Raw genomic sequence first — 18,867 nt, 5'->3', positions numbered from 1 at the left:
AGAAATAAATACCCAGACGCCCATGCAACAATTCCAATGAATACATATACAGAGCATCACGTCATGAAAAACTCAACACCGAACAACACTCACCTACTCCTTCAACAGACACGGAACAATGCCACCACCCCCCTTCTTCCCGTCCAGCATCTTCCGGATCAGCAGCGACGCCGTCCCGTCGAGCCCGGCCCCCTCAGCCCGAGACAGCCACTCGTCCACGCTCACCATCTCCAGTGGCGCTCCCAGCTCTGCCTCGAGATGCGCCGCCAGCCCGTGCACCGGGATCTTCTCATCCGCGCAGTGGTGGCGGTAGACGATCCGCCCCGTCGCTCCCGGCTCGTGCAGTGAGCCAGCAATGCCCTCGGCCACGGCCTCGACCGGCACGAAGTCGAAAGAGCCTCGCCAGGACAGCCCCATGTCGGGCAACGCGTGGACCTGGCCCGAGTATTTGATCAAGTTGCCCATCAGGTCTGTCGATGGCACGTTGCCCCCCGTGATGTTGGATGGCCTATGTATCCAGATCGGAATGCCCAAGTGGCGAGCGCACTCCTCGAGGTACACCTCTGAGGCCCATTTGGACGCCGCATAGCCCTGGGAGCCATCTGTCGGCGGATGAGACCCGGACACAGAAATCTCGGGCAGACCATCCAGGCCTGTCAGGTTGACGATGCCTCCTGACGACACAAAATGAAAGGGGACTCGGCGTGGAGCCGCTAACATCGCCAGCTCCTGTGTTGAGCCGACATTGGGCTTTCGGAGGGAGTGATAAGACTTGAGGAACGACACATCGGCGCCATTGTGAATAATCCTATGCGCCTTTTGGGACAGCGCGTCGTAGTCTTTCCGAGAAAGCCCAAGCTGAGGCTGGGAAAGGTCTCCTTCGTAACAGGTGACTCGAGCAGACAGGAGGAGCGGATGTTGCTCAAGAGCTCTGGCGGAGTTTCTCAGAGCTATACAATGAATACGGGATACCGCCTTATCGTCGAGGAGCATCTGAAGAATGGCAGACCCGAGGAATCCAGTGGCGCCAGTAAGGACGACCTCGAGCACCTCGGTGATCTCAAAGGCTGACCTGGCTTCACCGCCCTTCGATGTCACTTCCGGGCAACTGGTAGCAGCTTCCACTCGTGTCTCCACGGCCCAGTCGATCTGGTTCCGCTGTTCTGGTGATTCTGACGAGCTGTCGATCCTGGCCGCCATGCCCGCCAGAGTGCTCCACTGGAACAAATCAAAGACCGTGATCGGAGCACCAAACGCTCGAGCAACGCTCTCCCGCAGGACGACGATGCGCAAAGAGTTGCCACCGGCTTCAAAGAAGTCGGTCTCCGATCCAATGGGGACTACCGAGGGCAAGACATTTAGCCACAGCTCCCTCAGCTTCTCCTGCGTAGCCGTAAGGGACTCGTCTTCAACGGTGTCTGGGTCATGGGGTACAGGGAGGACATCGAGAGCGTGCCGATCCAGCTTGCCAGATGAGTTGATCGGCAGCCCATCGACCGGCACGATCCTGGACGGCATCATATACTGAGGAAGCGACAGGTCGCGCAGAAGTTGCTTGAGGAAGCGAGCCGTTCCTTCTTGCGGGCAGCCGGGTCCTGACAGAGCGGCAAAGGCGACCAAGAAAGCGCCGTCTTCGGATCCGTCGGCGCTGTGGCGCAGCGAGACGGCGGCCTCGGAAATCATGCCGTTGGAGCTCTTGACGATGTTGCTGGCGATGTCATCCAGTTCAATCCGGAACCCCCGGAGCTTGACCTGAGTGTCACCGGCAATGCGGCCAAGGAAGACGATGCGGCCGTCTGGCAGAAGCTTGGCCTTGTCTCCAGTCCGATACATTCGAGACCAGCCTCGAGCCACATCCTCGGGCTGTGCAAAGGGGTCCGCGATAAATTTTAACTCGGTGAGCGCTCTGTGTCGCAAATAGCCAGCAGCCACGCCTGCGCCGCCAACAAACAGCTCCCCGGCAAAGCCGACACGGACGGGCTGCAGCTGCTCGTTCAGGATATAGCACGAATAGTTGGGGAGCGTGTGGCCAATTGTCGGATCCCGTGTGTCTTTCGGGGCTGTCGCAATCAGCTCGTCCGGTCCGCTGCTGCTGTTGATGGTGATCTCGGTAGGCCCGTAGCCATTGTACAACCCCAGACCAGCCAAGTCGAGCCGCCTAAACTCGGAGACGACATGGGCACGGAAGGGCTCTCCAGAGAGAAGCGAGAATCTCCAGTCGACACACTTCGACAAGTCGTCGTGGCCGTGACGAATGAGTGCGAGGGCCTGCGTTGGGGTCATTATGGTGTGCGTGACTCGGCCAGAAAGCATCAACCAGGCCAGCTGCTCCGGGTCCCTGCGGGTTGCGCTGGAGGCGACCAGTAGCGTCCCTCCCGTCATCATCGATAACGCCATCTGGCTGAGCGATAGATCGAAGCCCAAAGGGGCCTGCTGGAGCACCACCCCACGTTGGATGCCGTAGAAATGGACCACGGCGTCACTATGGTGCACCAGGCTCCGGTTGGTAACTTGCACTCCCTTGGGAACACCGGTGGTGCCGCTGGTATAGAAGATGAACGCCGTTTCTGAACTTTGGGCCACATCCTCAACGTAAGTCGAAGGGCCGGAAGTGGGCTTGATGTTATCCACGTTCAAAAGCCGTGCGCTTGTCTGAAGCTGGGGTATCACACTGCTCGTAGCCTCGTCAAAGAGGATCATGTCCGGCTCGCAGTCGTCGACTATAAGTTGAAGACGTCTGGTCGGATTTTGCATATCCAGGGGCACATACGCTCCCCCAACCTTGACAGTGGCCAGCAAACAACATATAATGCGAACGCTTGGCTCGCAGTAAACACAAACCTTGGCCCCCGGTCTCAGCCCGGCCTGCTTGAGTGTCGCAGCAACGTCATTCACCCTGGACTTCAACTCGGTGTAAGAAAGATTGACACCGCTGTCATCTTTGACGGCCATTGCTCCCGGCTGCTTGGATGCCCAGTGGTCAAAATAATGGGAGATTGCGCCAAACTTCGGAGACGGTATCCTCATGCCCCTTCCGAGTTGCAGCGCCATCGCCCTCTCCTCGGCGGTGGGTGCAACGCTGGCGGTCACCTTTTGAGAGGGTCTCTCGGCCAGTAGGCTGAGTGTGCGAATGTAGGTCTCCAAAACGAGCCCTAGCTCATGTTCAGTGTACAAATAGCGTTGTGTCTTGACGCTGATCGAGGTCGAGCCGTCCTGGTAGCTTTCAATGTCGAATACCAGGTCGTAGGGATTGTCTGCATCCTTGAAGCCGACAAGTTCTGCTTGGCAATCTCCAAGGGTAGCGTTTTTCGTGGAGCCCATCTTCACGTTGAGGATAGCCTGGAACAAAGGGCTATGGGTCGTAGATCGAGGCACCTTGAGCTCGTCAAGAAGACCATCAAAAGGCATGCGATGCGCTAATGCCTCGTTGGCCTTGACCTTGGCCTCGCCAACCATGTCGCCAAGAGTCTTGGATGCGTTTAGCTGGAAGCGCAGAGGCAACAGGTTGACAAAAAAGCCAATGGTTTCCGTGTACCCAGCCTCTGTCTTGTTCGCATCTACGACGCCAATACAGACGTCTGTGGCCGAGGTCAAGTTGAACAGAACTGCTTGCAAAGCGCCCAGGTACACGTGAAACGGTGTCGCACCCATTTTCCGAGCTGCAGACTTGATATCGTCGGAAACAGCCGAAGGCAGAGTCCGCTCCAAGGCCCTGGTCTTGTAATCTGTCAAGGGCACACGCGCCTTGCACTCTGCAAACTCGAGCAACGGCAGGATGGGCGGCATGGTGTCGAACTGCGTCTTCCAATAGCGGAGCGTCTTGACTGAGATCTTTGCGTCTCTCTCCTCCTCGGCATAGTCCAGATAGCTCCTCGGCGTACCGGAAAGCTCCGTTCCGGAATACGCAATGGCCAAATCCCGCATGAGAATCTGAGCACTGAAGCCATCAAAAGCAATATGATGGAACCCGAGCACCAAGGTGTGATGGTCATTGCCGGGGTTGCTGCCGACAATGGCCTTGATTATAGGTCCAGTTTCGAGGTCGTAATGCGCCTTTTGAATTTGCTCAAACTCCTCTTGGGCAGATGAAGTGGTATACTGTTTCTTTTGCAGGCTGAACTGTCCATGTGAGCAGACGCCCTGGGTCGGCAGTCCTGTGTCTTGGTCGGTGTAGAAGCAAGTTCGCAGAGTTTCGTGGCGTCGAATGATGGCGTGAAATGCCTTCTCCAGGTCAGTCAGCCGGAGAGGACCTGAGATGCGGTAAAGTAGAGTGACGTTGTAGGTGGAGGGGTCTTGGAGGAGCTGGTGTAGAAACCAGATCCGCTCCTGGGCAGATGACAGCCGGCTACTCCGCTCAATCCTTGGCCGCTTGCCTATAAGGGATGGTATTTTCTCGTCGTCTTCCACGCTGGTGCACCCAGAAGTATCATCGACACTCTCCAGCAGAGACGATCCTATCTGTGAGGGCTCACTCGTGGCTTCATCAGTAACCGAACCGTCGCTGCTCTCCATAATAATTTCCCGTTCAGCTGGAGTCAACTGCAAGTAGTTAGCAGGGAAAACACAATATTCAAAGGCATTGTCACGAACATGAACCTTAACAGGAGCCTCTACTGCATCACCACCCCTTGCTTGCAGTGCTTTGGAAAGGCGAGACGCGGCCTCGCGGCACAGTTCCGCCACGGAAGCCGTGTTGAGGATATTCAAGACAGGGATGTCCACATCGAGCTCCTTCAAGAACCAAGATCGTATCTCGGCGGCTATCAGTGAGTCGACTCCTAGATTCATTAGTGGCTGCGAAGTTCGAACGGAGCCGCATTCAGCCTGAAGCATGCGTTCTAGCTTTGCGCAGAATTCTTCCTGAACCACGACGAGAACCTCTTCCGAACCATTCGCCTCGGCTAAACGCTGCGACAGTGACGTTTTCGAGCCAGTAGCTGACTCTTTGCGCTCTTCCTCAAGGGTGTGGTGGCTAAATCTTGGATTCTCGAACCAAAAGTATCTCTGCCCATCGGTTTGTAAGCTGCAGCGGTTGAGGCCTGTGATAAGCTCAGGGGAGTGTCGCGAAGTGGGCTGGCCGATGAGAATCGCCTGCGAAAACATATCGAGGAAGTCTCCTTCGGCGATCGGCATGTAGTTATACTGCCTCAGGGTTTCCTCGTGCGCGCCATTGGATGACACATAGCCGACGCCTAAAACCATTCCAATGTGCATCACACTAGCCGCCATTTTGCGCGTCCTTCGCTGCTGAGCGATAGCGCTCATGAAGAGGTTAGCGGCGGCATAGTTTGCCTGTCCCCGGTTGCCCACGATACTTGCCAGAGACGAGAACATGACGAAAAAGTCGAGTTGCTGGTCGTGAAAGAGCTCGTGCAAGTTCTGCGTGGCCTGAACCTTGGGGCCAAAGACTGTAGCATAGTCCACAATTGTTGACTCGCCGAACGAGCGGTCGGAGAGAACCATGGCAGCATGGGCAACGCCGCAGATGGGTGGCATTTCACGCGTTACCTGATCATAAACGGCCGCGAGGGCCTCCTTGTCGCTCACGTCGACCTGAAACAGCTTGACGTGGGCGCCTTGAAGCCGTAGCTCCTCGAGCCATGACGCATCGACTCTGCTAGTGTTTCTTGTCGTGAGCGCCAAATATCTGACGCCAGCCGAGACCATCCACCGACACAGGGCTTGACCAAGGCCTCCGGTGCAGCCAACCAGGAGATAAGCTTTGTCCGGGCGAAAGAGAAGACTGCCATTCAGGGGCTGGAGAGTGGCAGTCATTTCGGCTTCAGTGGCAAAGTCGACAACCGATGAGTAGTGCGTATCGAGGAGTGGCTTGCCTGAGAGCTCCGAGGTTCTGATGACCGGGCTCTCTGTGGCCAGCTGAAAGCCAGGGGAAGAATCTATGACGTTCCTGAGACGACGGACGAACACGGGACCCGGTGTTCCAGTTGAGTGCAGTTCGTCGCTATCACCTCCAAACAGATCCCTCACTGCGGCGATCAGGCAGCGAGCTGGCATGCAAAGTCGCAACAGTGTCGACTCTCTGGTCTTGCTATTGTTTGAGAAATCGACCAACAGCGCCGCGTCGTGGGGAATAAGATGCTTGACATCACGCTCGGGAGCCTGAGGGTGCATAAAGATTGTTTCGCGTCCCCCTTTGCTGGACCTGGTTGAGCACGCGAACGCGGTGGAGACGCACTTTATGCCCAGTTCAGCGGCCTTACATCGAATAGCTTTCCCAAGAAACTCATCTTCTTGGTGAAGCACAATTGTCGATGCGATGCCTTCGAGAAGCTGGGAGGCGACCATAGTGAGAGCAATCTCGCTCAAACGAGTAAAGCGGGCTGCTCCCAAGCAGTCGAACACGCAATTTCGAGGCGCAAAGACGCGGGAGCTGCAGGCCGTGGAGGCCACAAGGAGCTGGGTTGCCGGCTCATCCTCTTTATGCCCAATACACATATAGATGAGAGCGCCATCATCCGCACGAAAGGGGTAGAGAGACGCATGTGTCACTCGGATCCAGACACCACTTGACGCGGTGGCTTCTGATGACGGTGATGACGGCAATGACGGGGGAGGCTGGGCTATGACCAACCCGTTTCTCGCACGACGGACCTCGACAGCCTCCGTGGCCGGGGAGCTGCGGGTCTGGATCGCCATCTTCCCGGCGTTGAGCTGATCGTTGAGCTGGGTATCTGGTAGAATTCGAGGAATGAACCAACTCCCCTGCTCCAAGACCAGCTCCGGCTCGAAGGACCATAATATATCGTCCATTGGGCCTTTGAGCGTTGTTCTGAAGATGAGTCTAGCCACGGCCTCGGATATGCGAGATATCATGAGCGGATTGCCAGGGCCAGACTCCTCAACGTCGATATGTTGTATCTGAACGTGGTTGTACTCTGCTGCAAGGCTGCGGCATAAGCCGATAGACATGTTTGCGTACGGCTCCTTTTCGCGACAGCCTCTCGAGACCCAGAGTACCTGTCGGGCTTCGTTCATGGTCCGCTTCAGAGCTGCCAGCTTCCCCGGAGTCAGGGTCTTGAGCACCGGCTCATCCAGATCCTCCAAAACAAGAACCGTTCTCATTGTGGGTAGCTCCGATGGCATTTTCTCAAATGCCCCCACAAAACTGATGAACGCGTTTGATGGCGAGCCATTGACCGCGAGCAGGGTATCTGAGATGCTTTTGGCGACGCGGTTGTTCTTGCCGCCAATGATGGTAACAGCACGTCCTGACAGCCAGTCAATGGGGCTTGATAGGGGTTGGCGGAGTACACGGATGTCGTCGTTAACTGCCTGGGTCAACATGACGGAAGTCATGTATCGGGTAGCGTCGACAAAATCGTTGACGGTATGGTCGACCCCCGAGAATCCGGTGGATAGCAGCAACGAATTCCACTCGGCCACGGTCACAGTTGGTCCATGGCGTCTACCATCATCGCCTCCAAGCCACCAGCCTGGCAGACCTGACATCATGAGCTTGACACGGACAATATCGCTTGTGACCTCGAGAAGGAGCAGTCGGCCACCAGGCTTCAGCAGGCGCCGAGCATTGCGCATCGTCTGCGTAAGTGACTTGGTGGCGTGGAGCACGTTGGAAGCAATGATGAAGTCGTATGATGCCTCAGTAAAGCCTTGTGCAGCAGGATCTTTCTCCACGTTGAGGGGCTTGAACAACATCTTGGCAGTCCAAGGCGCAAATGCCTCTGCCGCTGCTTCGAAGAAGCCGGTCGAGATATCCGTAAAGGTATAACTCTCGAACGCAGTGCCAAGGGTCTCGAGAATACCTTTCGTAGCGCCTCCGGTCCCAGCCCCAATCTCGAGAATTCTCATCCGCGGGTGCATGTGGGCAATCTGCTTCGCAATACGGGACAAGTAACCGTTTGCCCTCTGAAACCCAAGACCAAACTTATAGAACCGGTTGAGAACGTCGTCCTTTATCATGTGCTCTAGCATTGTGGTTTCCTTGCGCAAGACGGCGCCGAGGTTCTCGCCAACCGCCTGGATCAGCAGTAGATCGACTTGATCCGGGAATCTGGCTGCCTGCTCAAGAAGCGACGAGCGCTGGTCCATGGACCATTCCTTCCTGATGGTAGGGTGTTTCCCGGCTTCAATCATCGGAAAGAGGTGATCAATCCACTCGAAGATGCGCTGGAAATGCCATTCCATAGCTGGCACTTCTTTGCGATCGATCTTGCCGTGGAGCTCTCGAAGGTAAAAGTACGAAAGACGCTCGCACAAATCCACCAGCTCAACGTCTTCCGGGTCATCCTGCTGCTGCTTCATGTCTAAAGACGCGACGCCATTGTTAATGTCAAGTTCCCACGCGGTCCGTGTGTATAGCTCTTTGCAGTCCTGGGGACCTAGCCTACGCAGAGAGGTGCAGGCCAAGCCTTGAAGCTGCATCAGTGGCTGGCCACTGGCGGAGACAAACATTTCAATGTCAGCTGTCAGTTCACGGCCGCTGCAGTCGGTCAAGTAAGCGTCAATGGTCAGCGATTCCCCATCGGAGACATGATCCTCCATGTTGGCCAGACGCAGGCTCCGGAGAGACGTCGGGACAAAGGGAACCTGGAGGCTTCCATCGCCAGGCCAGCCGTAGGCAGCGAATAGGGACTGGAATGCCGAGTCGAGGAGCGCAGGATGGATCATGGCAGAGAAGCGAGGGGCCATTTGCGCTGCCTTTGCCGTTGCCAGCCCGGACTTTCTCGACACGCTGTCGAGATGCTTGAAGTCGCCCGTGTAATCGAGCCCAATGCCGGAGAGGGAGGTGTAGAAGCGATCCATGTCTACAGTGCTTAGGGAGCCTACCGGCAAGTTTCTTGGTGGCAACGCAGTGTCGTTGGCGCTGGCTGGGGGGCCGAACTTGACACGCAGACGGCCGTTCGCATTGCATTTCCAGCCGGTTTCGCGAACGGTCGCGGGTGAAGACGTGTAGCACGCCCACTCTGCGGTAGTCGACTCCGTCTGTTGCTCACGAAGCCTTAGGGCAAAGAGTACGTCGACGCCCGAGGAGTCGTAGTCGAGCTGGATAGCGCTAGAGATGGAGACATCGTACAGTTCAATGAAGTGGACCTTGCTGGTTTCATCCAGCGCTTTAGCCGCTTCCATCGCCATGACAAGATAGCCCGCGGCAGGATAAATAACCTGTCCTTCAACCTTGTGGCCCTCCAGCCAGGGCAAGTCAGGGAGTCGCAGAGTATTGAGCCATCGATATTCCTGGGCCGCGTCCTCTGCTGACCGGACGCCCAGCAGCGGATGCGGTGGCTTGCTCCGCAGCCGGAGGGCCGCAGACCTTGTCGATTCTTTCCAAAACGACTGCGAGTGGTCCCAAGGGTAAGAGGGGAGGTTGGTTGCGGGAAGACGACAGAAGGTGGCGGAGGAAATGGTTTCGGCATACGAGGCGAAGTCGACGGCGTCGCTGCCGAGGCGAGACCACAGGAAGCCCAAGGTATCGCTCATGGCCTCGACATCGTCGACTCCCCGTGCCAACGTGCCTTGATAGGGGATCTGAGCGCCAGTCACCTGCTTGAACGTCTGTCCAAAAGGCCCCTTGAGGGCTGGGTGAGGGCCGACCTCGAGGGCGACGTGACAGGGCAGAGCGGCCGAGCTAACCACGAGTTCGGTCGCGCGCGTGAAGAAGACAGGCTTGACCATGTTCTCCTTCCAGTACTCACCCTCAAGGAGGCGAGAGTGCTGGGCAGCGTCCATGCGTTGGCCAGTGACGCTGGAGAACCACTCGCAGGATGGGTCCCCTGGCAAGCACTGGATCCGGCACGCCGCGAGAAGGTCTAGGTACGGGCCGCCGCATGGCTGCATATGACGCGAGTGGTAGGCCGTGTCGACCTTGAGGAGGCGGGCAAAGGTGCCCTTCTCCTGGAGTAGCGCCATGGCTTCGCCGACGGCGTCCTCGTCTCCCGACAGAGTGACGCTCCCCGGGGCGTTGGCGGCAGCAACATCAATTCGCCCGGCGAAATGGTCTCCGCAAAAGGCAACGGCCTCGTCGTAAGACATACCGGCAGCCATCATAGCACCCCGGTGGCCGCCGGGACCCCGGGCGAGTCCCGCGCAGACGCCACGGTAGTAGGCGATGCGGATGGCATCTTCGGCCGTGAGGAAGCCGGCGACATAGGCGGCGGCAATCTCCCCCGACGAATGGCCGATGACGCAGTCGAACCTGACGCCGGCTCGACGGAGCAACTCGACGAGCAAAAGCTGGACGGCCGTGCAGAGCGGCTGCGAGACGGCGGCTTCGCTGATGCGGGTGACGTCCTGGTCGGCCAGACATTGTTCCGACAACGTCCAGGAAGGCGGCTCGGGAAGGTTCGCCAAAGCCTCTTGCAAACTGTCCATAAAGCCTCTCGCAAAAGTCGTCCGCCGCAAAAGCTCGCGACCCATGGTCGGCCACTGGGCGCCTTGGCCCGTGAAGACGCCGAGAATCCTGCCGGGCTGCCCAGGTGGCCTCGCGTCCTCGCTGAAGGGCATGGGCACCGCCTCGTCGGCGGATGTCGTCGCCTTGTCCAGCTTCTCCCGCATGGCCTGAAGGGAGCTTCCGGAAAAGGCAACCCGGAGCGGGAGCTGCGATCGCCTCTTGGCGAGAGTGAAAAGCAGGCCGTTCACTTGTTCCTCATTATTCGTCGACCCAAGACTCTCGCAAAGCCCGGCTACCAATCTCTGGAGCGAGTGCTCCGAGTTGGCAGACACCACGAGCGGCGTGACTATGAGGCTGTCGCTACAGGACCGGGTTGGTTCAGCGGCTGTAGGATAGCCGGGAAAGCTCTCGACAATGGCGTGTGCGTTGGTTCCTCCGAAGCCGAACGAGTTGACGCTGGCGCGACGCGGCGTGTTTCGTGACAGTTCGGGCCATGGCGCGGCCTCGATGGGGACTCGCAGATGTGCAGAAAAGGGCTCGATGGCTGGGTTGAGCTTCTTGAATAACATGTTCGGAGGCACGACGCCTCGACGGACAGCCTCGACGGCCTTGATGAGACCCGCAAGGCCGGCACATCCCTCCAGATGGCCGATGGCCGTTTTGACGGATCCCACGAGCATGGTCCCCTCGGCGTTGCTTGTGCCATTGCCAAAGAAGGCGTCGTGGATGGCGCGTGCCTCGATCGGATCTCCCGCGGGAGTGCCTGTTCCGTGCGCTTCGAAGAACTGGGGTCTCCCTGCGTCCGTAGTCCAGTCCAGGCCGGCGTTTGCATATGTTTGCCTGATCAAAACCTTTTGTGACTCTGAGCTGGGCAGTGTGATGCCGCTCGTGCCTGCACAACTCATCTCATTAGCGAATGCCGCTCATCTTTTGCCCTGGCTTGTTCTCTTCCTAGAAGGAGATTTCAAGGGTGTTGCTGCTCGAGGCCTCACTCACGTCCGTCAGAGTTGACGCCGGTTTCACGAATGAGACCATGAATCCGGTCGCCGTCCTTCAGGGCCTGGGACAGTCTCTTCAGCACGACGGTGGCTGTTCCCTCTCCCCTCGCGTACCCGTCGGCCGAGGCATCCCACATCCGACTGCGGCCCGTCGGAGACAGCATATGCAGCTTGGACTCTGACACCATCATCTCCGGGCCAATGATCAAGTTGGCACCGGCCGCGCAGGCCACGTCGGAAACGCCCGAGCGGAGTGCTGTGACGGCCTCGTGAACGGCGACGAGACTCGACGAGCAGGCCGTATCAATGGTCATCGAGGGGCCCTTCCAGTCGAAAAAGTACGAGATGCGGTTCGAGAGGATGCTTCGAGCTGTGCCAGTGGCCATGTATTTAGGCAAGTGCTGCACGTCGCGCAGCAGCATCTCGTGGTAGTCGCCCGTCATGCTCCCAACGTAAACAGCTGTATTGGAACCCTTGAGGCTCTGATACGGGAGACCGGCGTCTTCGGTGGCCTCGTAGACGGTCTCGAGGAGCAGTCTCTGTTGGGGGTCCATGGCCTCTGCCTCGGGGGGGCTGGTTTGAAAGAAGGCCGCATCGAAGCGCCGTATGTCTTCGGAGAGTAAGTATGCCTTTCTGGCATTTGTGCATCCGGCCTTCTCACTATTCACGTCGTAAAAAGCGTCGATGTTGAAGCGCTCGACCGGAATGGTTTCCTGGACATCTCGTTTCTCGCAGAGGAGGTCCCAGAGCTTGGAGGGGCTGTTGGCACCACCGGGGAAGCGACACGCAATCCCAACGATTGCGATGGGCTCCCTGGCTTGTACTGGCGTGTTCATTGTGTTGCTGTGAGAATCCCTTTCCAGGTTGAGCTGGGGTCGCCGTCGCTACGGCGGCTGAAGCGGGAGTTTGGTGGTGTGATGAAGTGCAACGAAGTCGATGGCAGACATGGCCTCTCACAAGTTCATTGCCGGGCTGGAATGTCTCCGTATTTGAAGAAGAAGACGGCAAAGGCAACAACGCGATACGGTGACCCGAATACTTGCGGCCCATTATCCAGGGTCCACCGAACGCAAGGTCGCCGAAGTTGCGTCCGGACCCGAGCCGTGAAAATCACCGACCGAGGGTAACGAGTGTAGACTGTTGGCCATAGGTGGTAATGCCAATGAGTGTCTAATAAAGCAGCTGTATTATGTTAATACTGGGGCCCTCTGTATGACCGTTTGCATATCTGTAAAGCCTCTTCCTTTCCTGTACGCAGAGCACAGTTTGCAAGCAAAACGCCGTCTACACCATGCATCAAGTCTTCCGTTCAGCCTTGTTCAACTTCGAGTTCCTTCGCGTCCTAGGCGCCAGTCCGTATCATGGCGCCGACATCTGCGAGTGCCTCGAAGCCGCGGCCCGGATCAAGGATGGCGATCCAGAGAGCTGGTATCACGCCTGGCACGACATGGGAGCCAAGGCCATGTGCGTGGCCAAGGAAGCCCAGGCCTGTAATGACCGCGTCGCGGCGCGTTGGGCATACTTGCGGGCTTGTTCCTATTTTCGAGCCAGCGAGTTCTTCCTTCACTGCAACCCTGACGATGAACGCATCCTAGGTGCGGCTCAGGAGAGCGTCGATGCCTTCGACAAGGGCTGGGTTCTGCTGGACGCGACTGTGCACAAGGTCAACATTCCCTTCGATCAAGGGCTGTCACTGCCCGGCAGGCTCTATCTGCCTGCTTCAGATCAGAGAATCTCGGCCGAGAAGATCCCCATCATTCTCCAGACTGGAGGATTCGACTCGACGCAAGAGGAACTCTTCTTCTATGGTGCAGCAGGCGCTCTTCCGCGGGGCTATGCCGTCCTAAGCTTCGACGGGCCGGGCCAGGGGTTGCCCCTTCGAAAAGACAAGCTACGGCTCCGCCCAGACTGGGAATCCGTCACGAGCAAGGTCATTGACTTTCTCGTTGATCGGTTGGCACCGGAGCACGACCTCGACACCAACAGACTCGCCATCTACGGGGCATCGTTGGGGGGCTACCTGGCGTTACGGGCCGCAGCAGACCCGCGCGTCAAGGCGTGTGTGTCGTGCGATGGGCCCTATGATCTCTTCGACGTCACGCGCAGTCGCATGCCGTCCTGGTTCATCAACGGCTGGCTCAGTGGCTGGCTCAGCGACGGCTTCTTCAACTGGGTCGTCGACCGGCTTGCCGCTACCAATTTTCAAATGCGATGGGAATTTGGCCACAGCAAATGGGTGTTCGGTGCCGCGAAGCCGGCCGATGTCATGCGGGCCATGCAGCGCTTCACCCTCAAGGACGGCGAGACAGACCTTTTGGCTAGACAGCGCTGCCCGACGCTCGTCACGGGGCCTGCCGACTCGTTCTATTTTACGCCGGCTCAAAATGCAAACCGCATCTTTGCCGGGTTGACGCAGCTCGGTCCGACCGAAAAGCGACTGTGGGTGGGTGAAGGAAGCGCCAATGGAGGGCTTCAAGCAAAGATTGGGGCCCTTTCAATTCTACATCACAAGGTGTTTTCATGGTTGGATGAGCAGTTTGGGATCCAGAGGCAAATGTTAATGTAAAGGGATGACGAACGGTTGGATTATGACTTTGTCCTTGAACTACAAGGCCGTTCGATTTTTAGTTGTCTATCGGTCTATCCCCCTTCCTTTTTTTTTGTATCATTTTTGCTGAAGAGATCCCTAATTCGATATCCATTCTGAAAAGCGCTTGGCATCATTGTCCGAGAGCCGAGCAATATCGACTCGGCCAGCATGTAGTGACCAGGCTCGGTCGTGATGAGAACTCGCCGAACATCATGCCACCCCGGACTTCGGTCGTCAGCTATAAACACCTCCGAGCTATTCTTATGCGGCGTTGGCTGCGTTGATGTGAATCTGCCGCCAAGGTCATTCATTCATCTGCTGCTCTTCAATTAGGTCCCCTCACGGCCATGGCTCCATTTGGTACAATCTTCTCTTTCATGCCAAATGGAAGAGTTTTCAAAGTATGTCTTGATCCAGGTCTATTAAGAGCAGCTATTGCCGAATTTTGCATTCGCTTGACCAAGTAGGGGGCAAGACGAAGACGCACTTACACATGAGACGTAGATTCTGGCAGCGGCAAAGCTCAATGGCCTTGATATTGAAATCGCAGAGTACCAGCATATGGTCACGAACCGGACACCCGAGTTCCTTTCCAAGTTCCCAGGGGGCAAAGTCCCCGCCTTCGAGGGTTCCGATGGCTTCTGCCTAGCCGAGTCGGACGCCATTGCACAATACATAGCACAATCCGGGCCCCGCAAAGATCAGCTCCTTGGACGAGACGCCGCGACATGCGCGCAGATCCGGCAATGGATATCCTTCACCGACGGCGAGGTGACGCCCTTTGTCCTGGATCTCGTCATCTGGAGAGTGGGCTATGGGCCGTACGACGACGAGACGGAAGCCAAGGCTCTCGCTCGCCTCGAGTACGCCCTTTCCGTTCTTGACAAGCATTTGAATGGTCGAAGCTGGCTGGTGGGCGAGGAGCTCAGCCTCGCTGACCTGACGTTGGCGTCTGCTCTTCTCTGGGCCTTTCTTCATCTTATCGACGGTGAGATGAGACAAAGGTTTCCCAGTGTTGTGGAGTGGTATCTAAGATCTATTACTTCCGAGGAAGTCAAAGACGTTTTCGGATCCCCGGATTTGATCTCAGTCAGGCGTGTTAATACAGAGGAATGAAATTAGGATATAAGTCATTATACCTTGTACTGTTGTAGCATCATTGAACAACATATCCATTTTATTCTTATGTTCCAAGCTTTAAGTTTTTCTCTTCATCACCTCCTAGTTTCTAGGTCTAGTGTATATAATTCGGAACCCGCCTTGACCCAAGAAATGAGTTATACACCATGAAGAGGAGAGATTGAACAAAGTAAAAAAACCCTCGTGTAAACGCCAAGAAGCAAGATGCGCTGCTTGGCAACGTTTCACAAGCTGCTTCGAAAGGCCGCCACCACTCGGTCCCTGTTGCAATAGCCTGAACACGACACCATTCGACTATATAGCAACATAGATGACATGGAACCATTCACCGAACATTTTCTATTTATGAATGTTATACACCGTGTCAGAACCAGCGCTGAACCTTTGTAGCCAGTCCCCACAGAACACGACAAGAGCCAATCACTAGGAAATTGAGCCCCGGAGAGGAGCGAAGCTGAAAGACAGTCTCTCAAAGTCCAAGATTACGTAGAGTCGCTTCAGAAATGCCCCGCCCAGAAGTAGAACTCGGGCGTCTCCGTTGTCGACCCGGCCATACTTCCACACGTTGATGCCAAGATAGCACACTGGCGGCTGAGTCGCGCCCGCGTTGAGCTTGACCACATAGTCGTCTGGAGAAATGGTGTAGTTTGCGCGGCCCTCGAGCTCGTAGACTAGCTCTGGAAAGCTCCCTGTGCCGTTGCAGGGCACGGTGAACCAGTCTTGGTGAGCCATGTTGAATCCGGAGGAGCCCTGGGCTAAAATAGCTTGCACGATGGTACTCGGGGCTAGAGTGCCGTTGACCTGGTCGACCAACCAGCGGTACGCCTTGAGCGACAGAGGGGCAGCAAGACCTTCGGAACCTTCGTCGAGCAGACCAAGGGTCCGGGCCGCAGGGTCTGAATCGTTCGGGGCAATGGCGAAGTTGGGGGACTCTTGTTGACCTGTGGAGCGAATCCAGTTGCCAGTCAATTCGGTGCTCCAGTAGTTGTTCCTCGGCGGTGTCAGGGGGTAAAAGGCTTCGCCGAGCCAGGACGGGTTCCGGATTGCAAATTCATGCACCTCGCTTTGGTTATAGAGCGAGGTGTCGGTGCCGCCGAGGACGACCTTGGCCTCACCACCGAGGCACGGCTTCGACGAGGACAGCGTAGCGCACGAGTGCCAGCCAAACCGGGGGCCAAGTTTGCCGGCATTCCAGGACTGGTAAGAGGCCGGGTGGAGTTCTTCTCCGAGGCCGGGCGTCACCGGCGCCATCCCGTAGATGCCGGCAAAGGGCACGGTGGGGATGGCGGCGGCGGGATAGGGAAAGTCGGAGAGCTGGAGAATGGTGCCGGGGTTGCATATGTCTCCAACACAGACTTCGTCGGTGGCATAGTCGACGGTGAAATTGGGCGCAAACGCCGTTATAGGCCAGCAGCTCTGCGGCAGAGACGAATTCTCAAACGTCGGCGACTGTCGCTCGTTGAACCAGGCCTGTCCAGAGGTGCCGACGCACAACGAAGGGTCGAAGCGGTTCAAGCATCTGCCAGACCGTACGAAGAGAGAGGCCCAGGTCCAGTCGCTCAGCACAGTGAGCAACTGCCCCCCGACGGTGACATTGAAGAGATATCCAAAGCCGTTCCAGACAGCCGGGACGGCTGCACAGTTGCTGCAGTCCAAGGACGTGGAGGGGGCCGAAGCCGCAGCATCGACGACAGCGCCGCGACCGGTCTGGTTCAACGCCAACAGTCCACTCAGGACATGATGCGGACGCATGGTGAATCCGTGGAAGGGGGCTCGAGGGTATTCTTGGGACAAGACACTAAAGTCTCACGTCCATGAGCCGGGATGATGTGCAGCGCTGCGTTTATCTGTCGTTGCCCTGTTGGCAAGGTAAATCTCTGAGCGTGTGTCTTGTCAAGGCCCTGACTGGCTGGGGCGAGCCGGTTCTCGGCGCGAACATACCTCCGACCCCATCCGCAGTGAAGTTGAGGCTTCGGCGGTTTTCGAGACAAGCAATAGTTATGGGATGGTCCGAACTCGCCGAATACTGGGCTGTCTGGGTCTTGGCTACACCCCATGTCCTTTGGGGCTGAGAATAATAAAGAAGCATCGAAGGATTAGTTGGCCGATAGAAGTGAACGGAAGATGACTAGATAACAAAGCATTGTAGAAATTCATAAAAGCGTGCACTACAAGAGTTGTAGAGGGTACTCTGCAAATTGCAAGGTCCTGTTACGTCAAATAGTGGGTGCATCTGGATTGTAGAGCACACCATCGAGGTTCGCATATGGCACATATAACTCTTGTCTCGTAGATCCTTTAACTAGAGGTATAGTTGGATGCGAGGTTAACGAGTTGTAAGTAAATATTTTCCTATACTCGAAATCGTTAATCGTGGTGGCTGATGCGAGCGATGTCTCGCAGTAGACGAGCTAACATTAGGTACGGTTTTTTTAGGGTTACTGCTTAGTTGCCAAGAGTAATTTCGAGACGGTTAGTATGCCCGCTCTCTATCGAGGACGTCAGTATTTTCAAATGTTAATGCCACGAAGAATGTTTCTCAACTCGACCAAAGCTGTCAACATTGTAGGTCTCAATCTGCTTGGAAACTCTAATTCTTGAAGCTGGACCATAAATTTGCAGGCTTCTATCAAAGTCGTGGTGGAATGGGGGTGGCCATGGCCGAACTTGGCTTTGATCATATCTGCATGTAGACGCTTTCCTAAACCGCATCGGGACAAGGAGATTTGCCAGAACGAGAATGCAGAGCGAATGCCTGTCACCCGTTCCAATCTATAAAACGTCATATTTCAGTTTGTTAGATGTTGGTCGCTGACTTAATATCCTTATAAAATATGTCAGGATGCTGGCAACATTGCAAGTGATGTGAGGCACACGCAAGCATAGCAGAATTACAAGGAATTATACAACAACTCGGCAAGAAACCTCGGTCATCTTGGCTTTCCCGACTCGGGATATTTTCTGCTTACCGCCCAGTGTCTAATTTTGAAAGGAAAAGATCCAAGTTGGGTAAAGAGCCGGTTAAACAAGTGCCCGTGCGAAATGATATGCCAGGGCTTACCGAAACATTTATTTAGGACCTATGGTAGGAACAGACTCGTCGTGGCGTCCAGGTACTGGCGATACGCATTGGACAACATGACTTGGCATAGTATCCTGAAATTCAGAGGGCGACATTGCATCTTTGGGCTACCAAGTCTATAGGATTGCATCAGCCGAAAAGAACTACGGATCACTCTATGCGAGAGAGGAGAAGATATAGTATTCACTCTAATTCAAAACGCCGCTCAGGCACCGCCGAGGTTGGAGTAGTGGCTGCTTAGGAACATGGACGACAAAGAAAACTTGTAAATGGTGTTTTTGGCTGCAGCGCACTCTCCAGTCGGCCCAAACGACCAGAGACTCGTAAAGGCAAGTCAGGCGTTGGGCAACGAAACGTGCAAGGGCTCTGACCTGACGGTGCCGTGCCAAACAATGTTGTTCCAGGCTCACGGCACTGCACCTCGGCAGACAGGGAACATGGGGGCGTGTGAAAGACGTGAGTGCAGCGGTATCAAGTCACAGCACGTTGGCCCTGCGATGTAAGCGATTCGCCCGGCTCTTCAACATCCGACGGTTCAAGAACTCGGATCGGCGGCCCTTGGGGGTGAGCTTCTGTTCCACGGCAGCAGCACCTCATCCATGTTTTGCATGAGGCTTTGCATGAGGCCGTCGCACTGAGCTGCAGCCTGCTTCGGGCAACCCGCTGCAGCGGAAATGCGGGAATGCCG

General features: G+C 56.2%; 3 protein-coding genes across 3 annotated transcripts; 1 reads left to right on the top strand and 2 right to left on the bottom strand.

Annotated features, from left to right (window-relative positions):
- Positions 1 to 93: 93 nt before the first annotated feature.
- On the bottom strand, positions 94 to 12,203 carry HRG_09196 (AMP-binding enzyme domain-containing protein; the record flags this gene model as incomplete). The annotated part of the gene is made up of 8 exons (XM_044867667.1): positions 94 to 4,539; positions 4,597 to 5,877; positions 5,923 to 6,391; positions 6,593 to 7,395; positions 7,489 to 9,752; positions 9,801 to 10,446; positions 10,489 to 11,261; positions 11,366 to 12,203. 8 exons carry the CDS (start codon positions 12,201 to 12,203, stop codon positions 94 to 96), a joined length of 11,520 nt encoding a protein of 3,839 aa, XP_044716927.1.
- A 455-nt stretch (positions 12,204 to 12,658) lies between these two features.
- Positions 12,659 to 15,073, top strand: HRG_09195 (alpha/beta hydrolase family domain-containing protein; the record flags this gene model as incomplete). Its single annotated transcript, XM_044867666.1, has 2 exons — positions 12,659 to 13,810; positions 14,462 to 15,073. 2 exons carry the CDS (start codon positions 12,659 to 12,661, stop codon positions 15,071 to 15,073), a joined length of 1,764 nt encoding a protein of 587 aa, XP_044716926.1.
- A 447-nt stretch (positions 15,074 to 15,520) lies between these two features.
- HRG_09194 (eukaryotic aspartyl protease domain-containing protein) lies at positions 15,521 to 16,849 on the bottom strand (the record flags this gene model as incomplete). The annotated part of the gene is made up of 1 exon (XM_044867665.1): positions 15,521 to 16,849. The coding sequence occupies one exon, from the start codon at positions 16,847 to 16,849 to the stop codon at positions 15,521 to 15,523; it is 1,329 nt and encodes a 442-aa protein (XP_044716925.1).
- Positions 16,850 to 18,867: the final 2,018 nt, after the last annotated feature.

This window comes from Hirsutella rhossiliensis, assembly GCF_020360975.1.
Source record: "Hirsutella rhossiliensis strain HR02 chromosome Unknown scaffold00012, whole genome shotgun sequence".
NCBI lineage: Eukaryota > Fungi > Ascomycota > Sordariomycetes > Hypocreales > Ophiocordycipitaceae > Hirsutella > Hirsutella rhossiliensis.
Note: the sequence above shows the minus strand (reverse complement) of the source record. Positions and strands in the feature narration are given on the sequence as shown.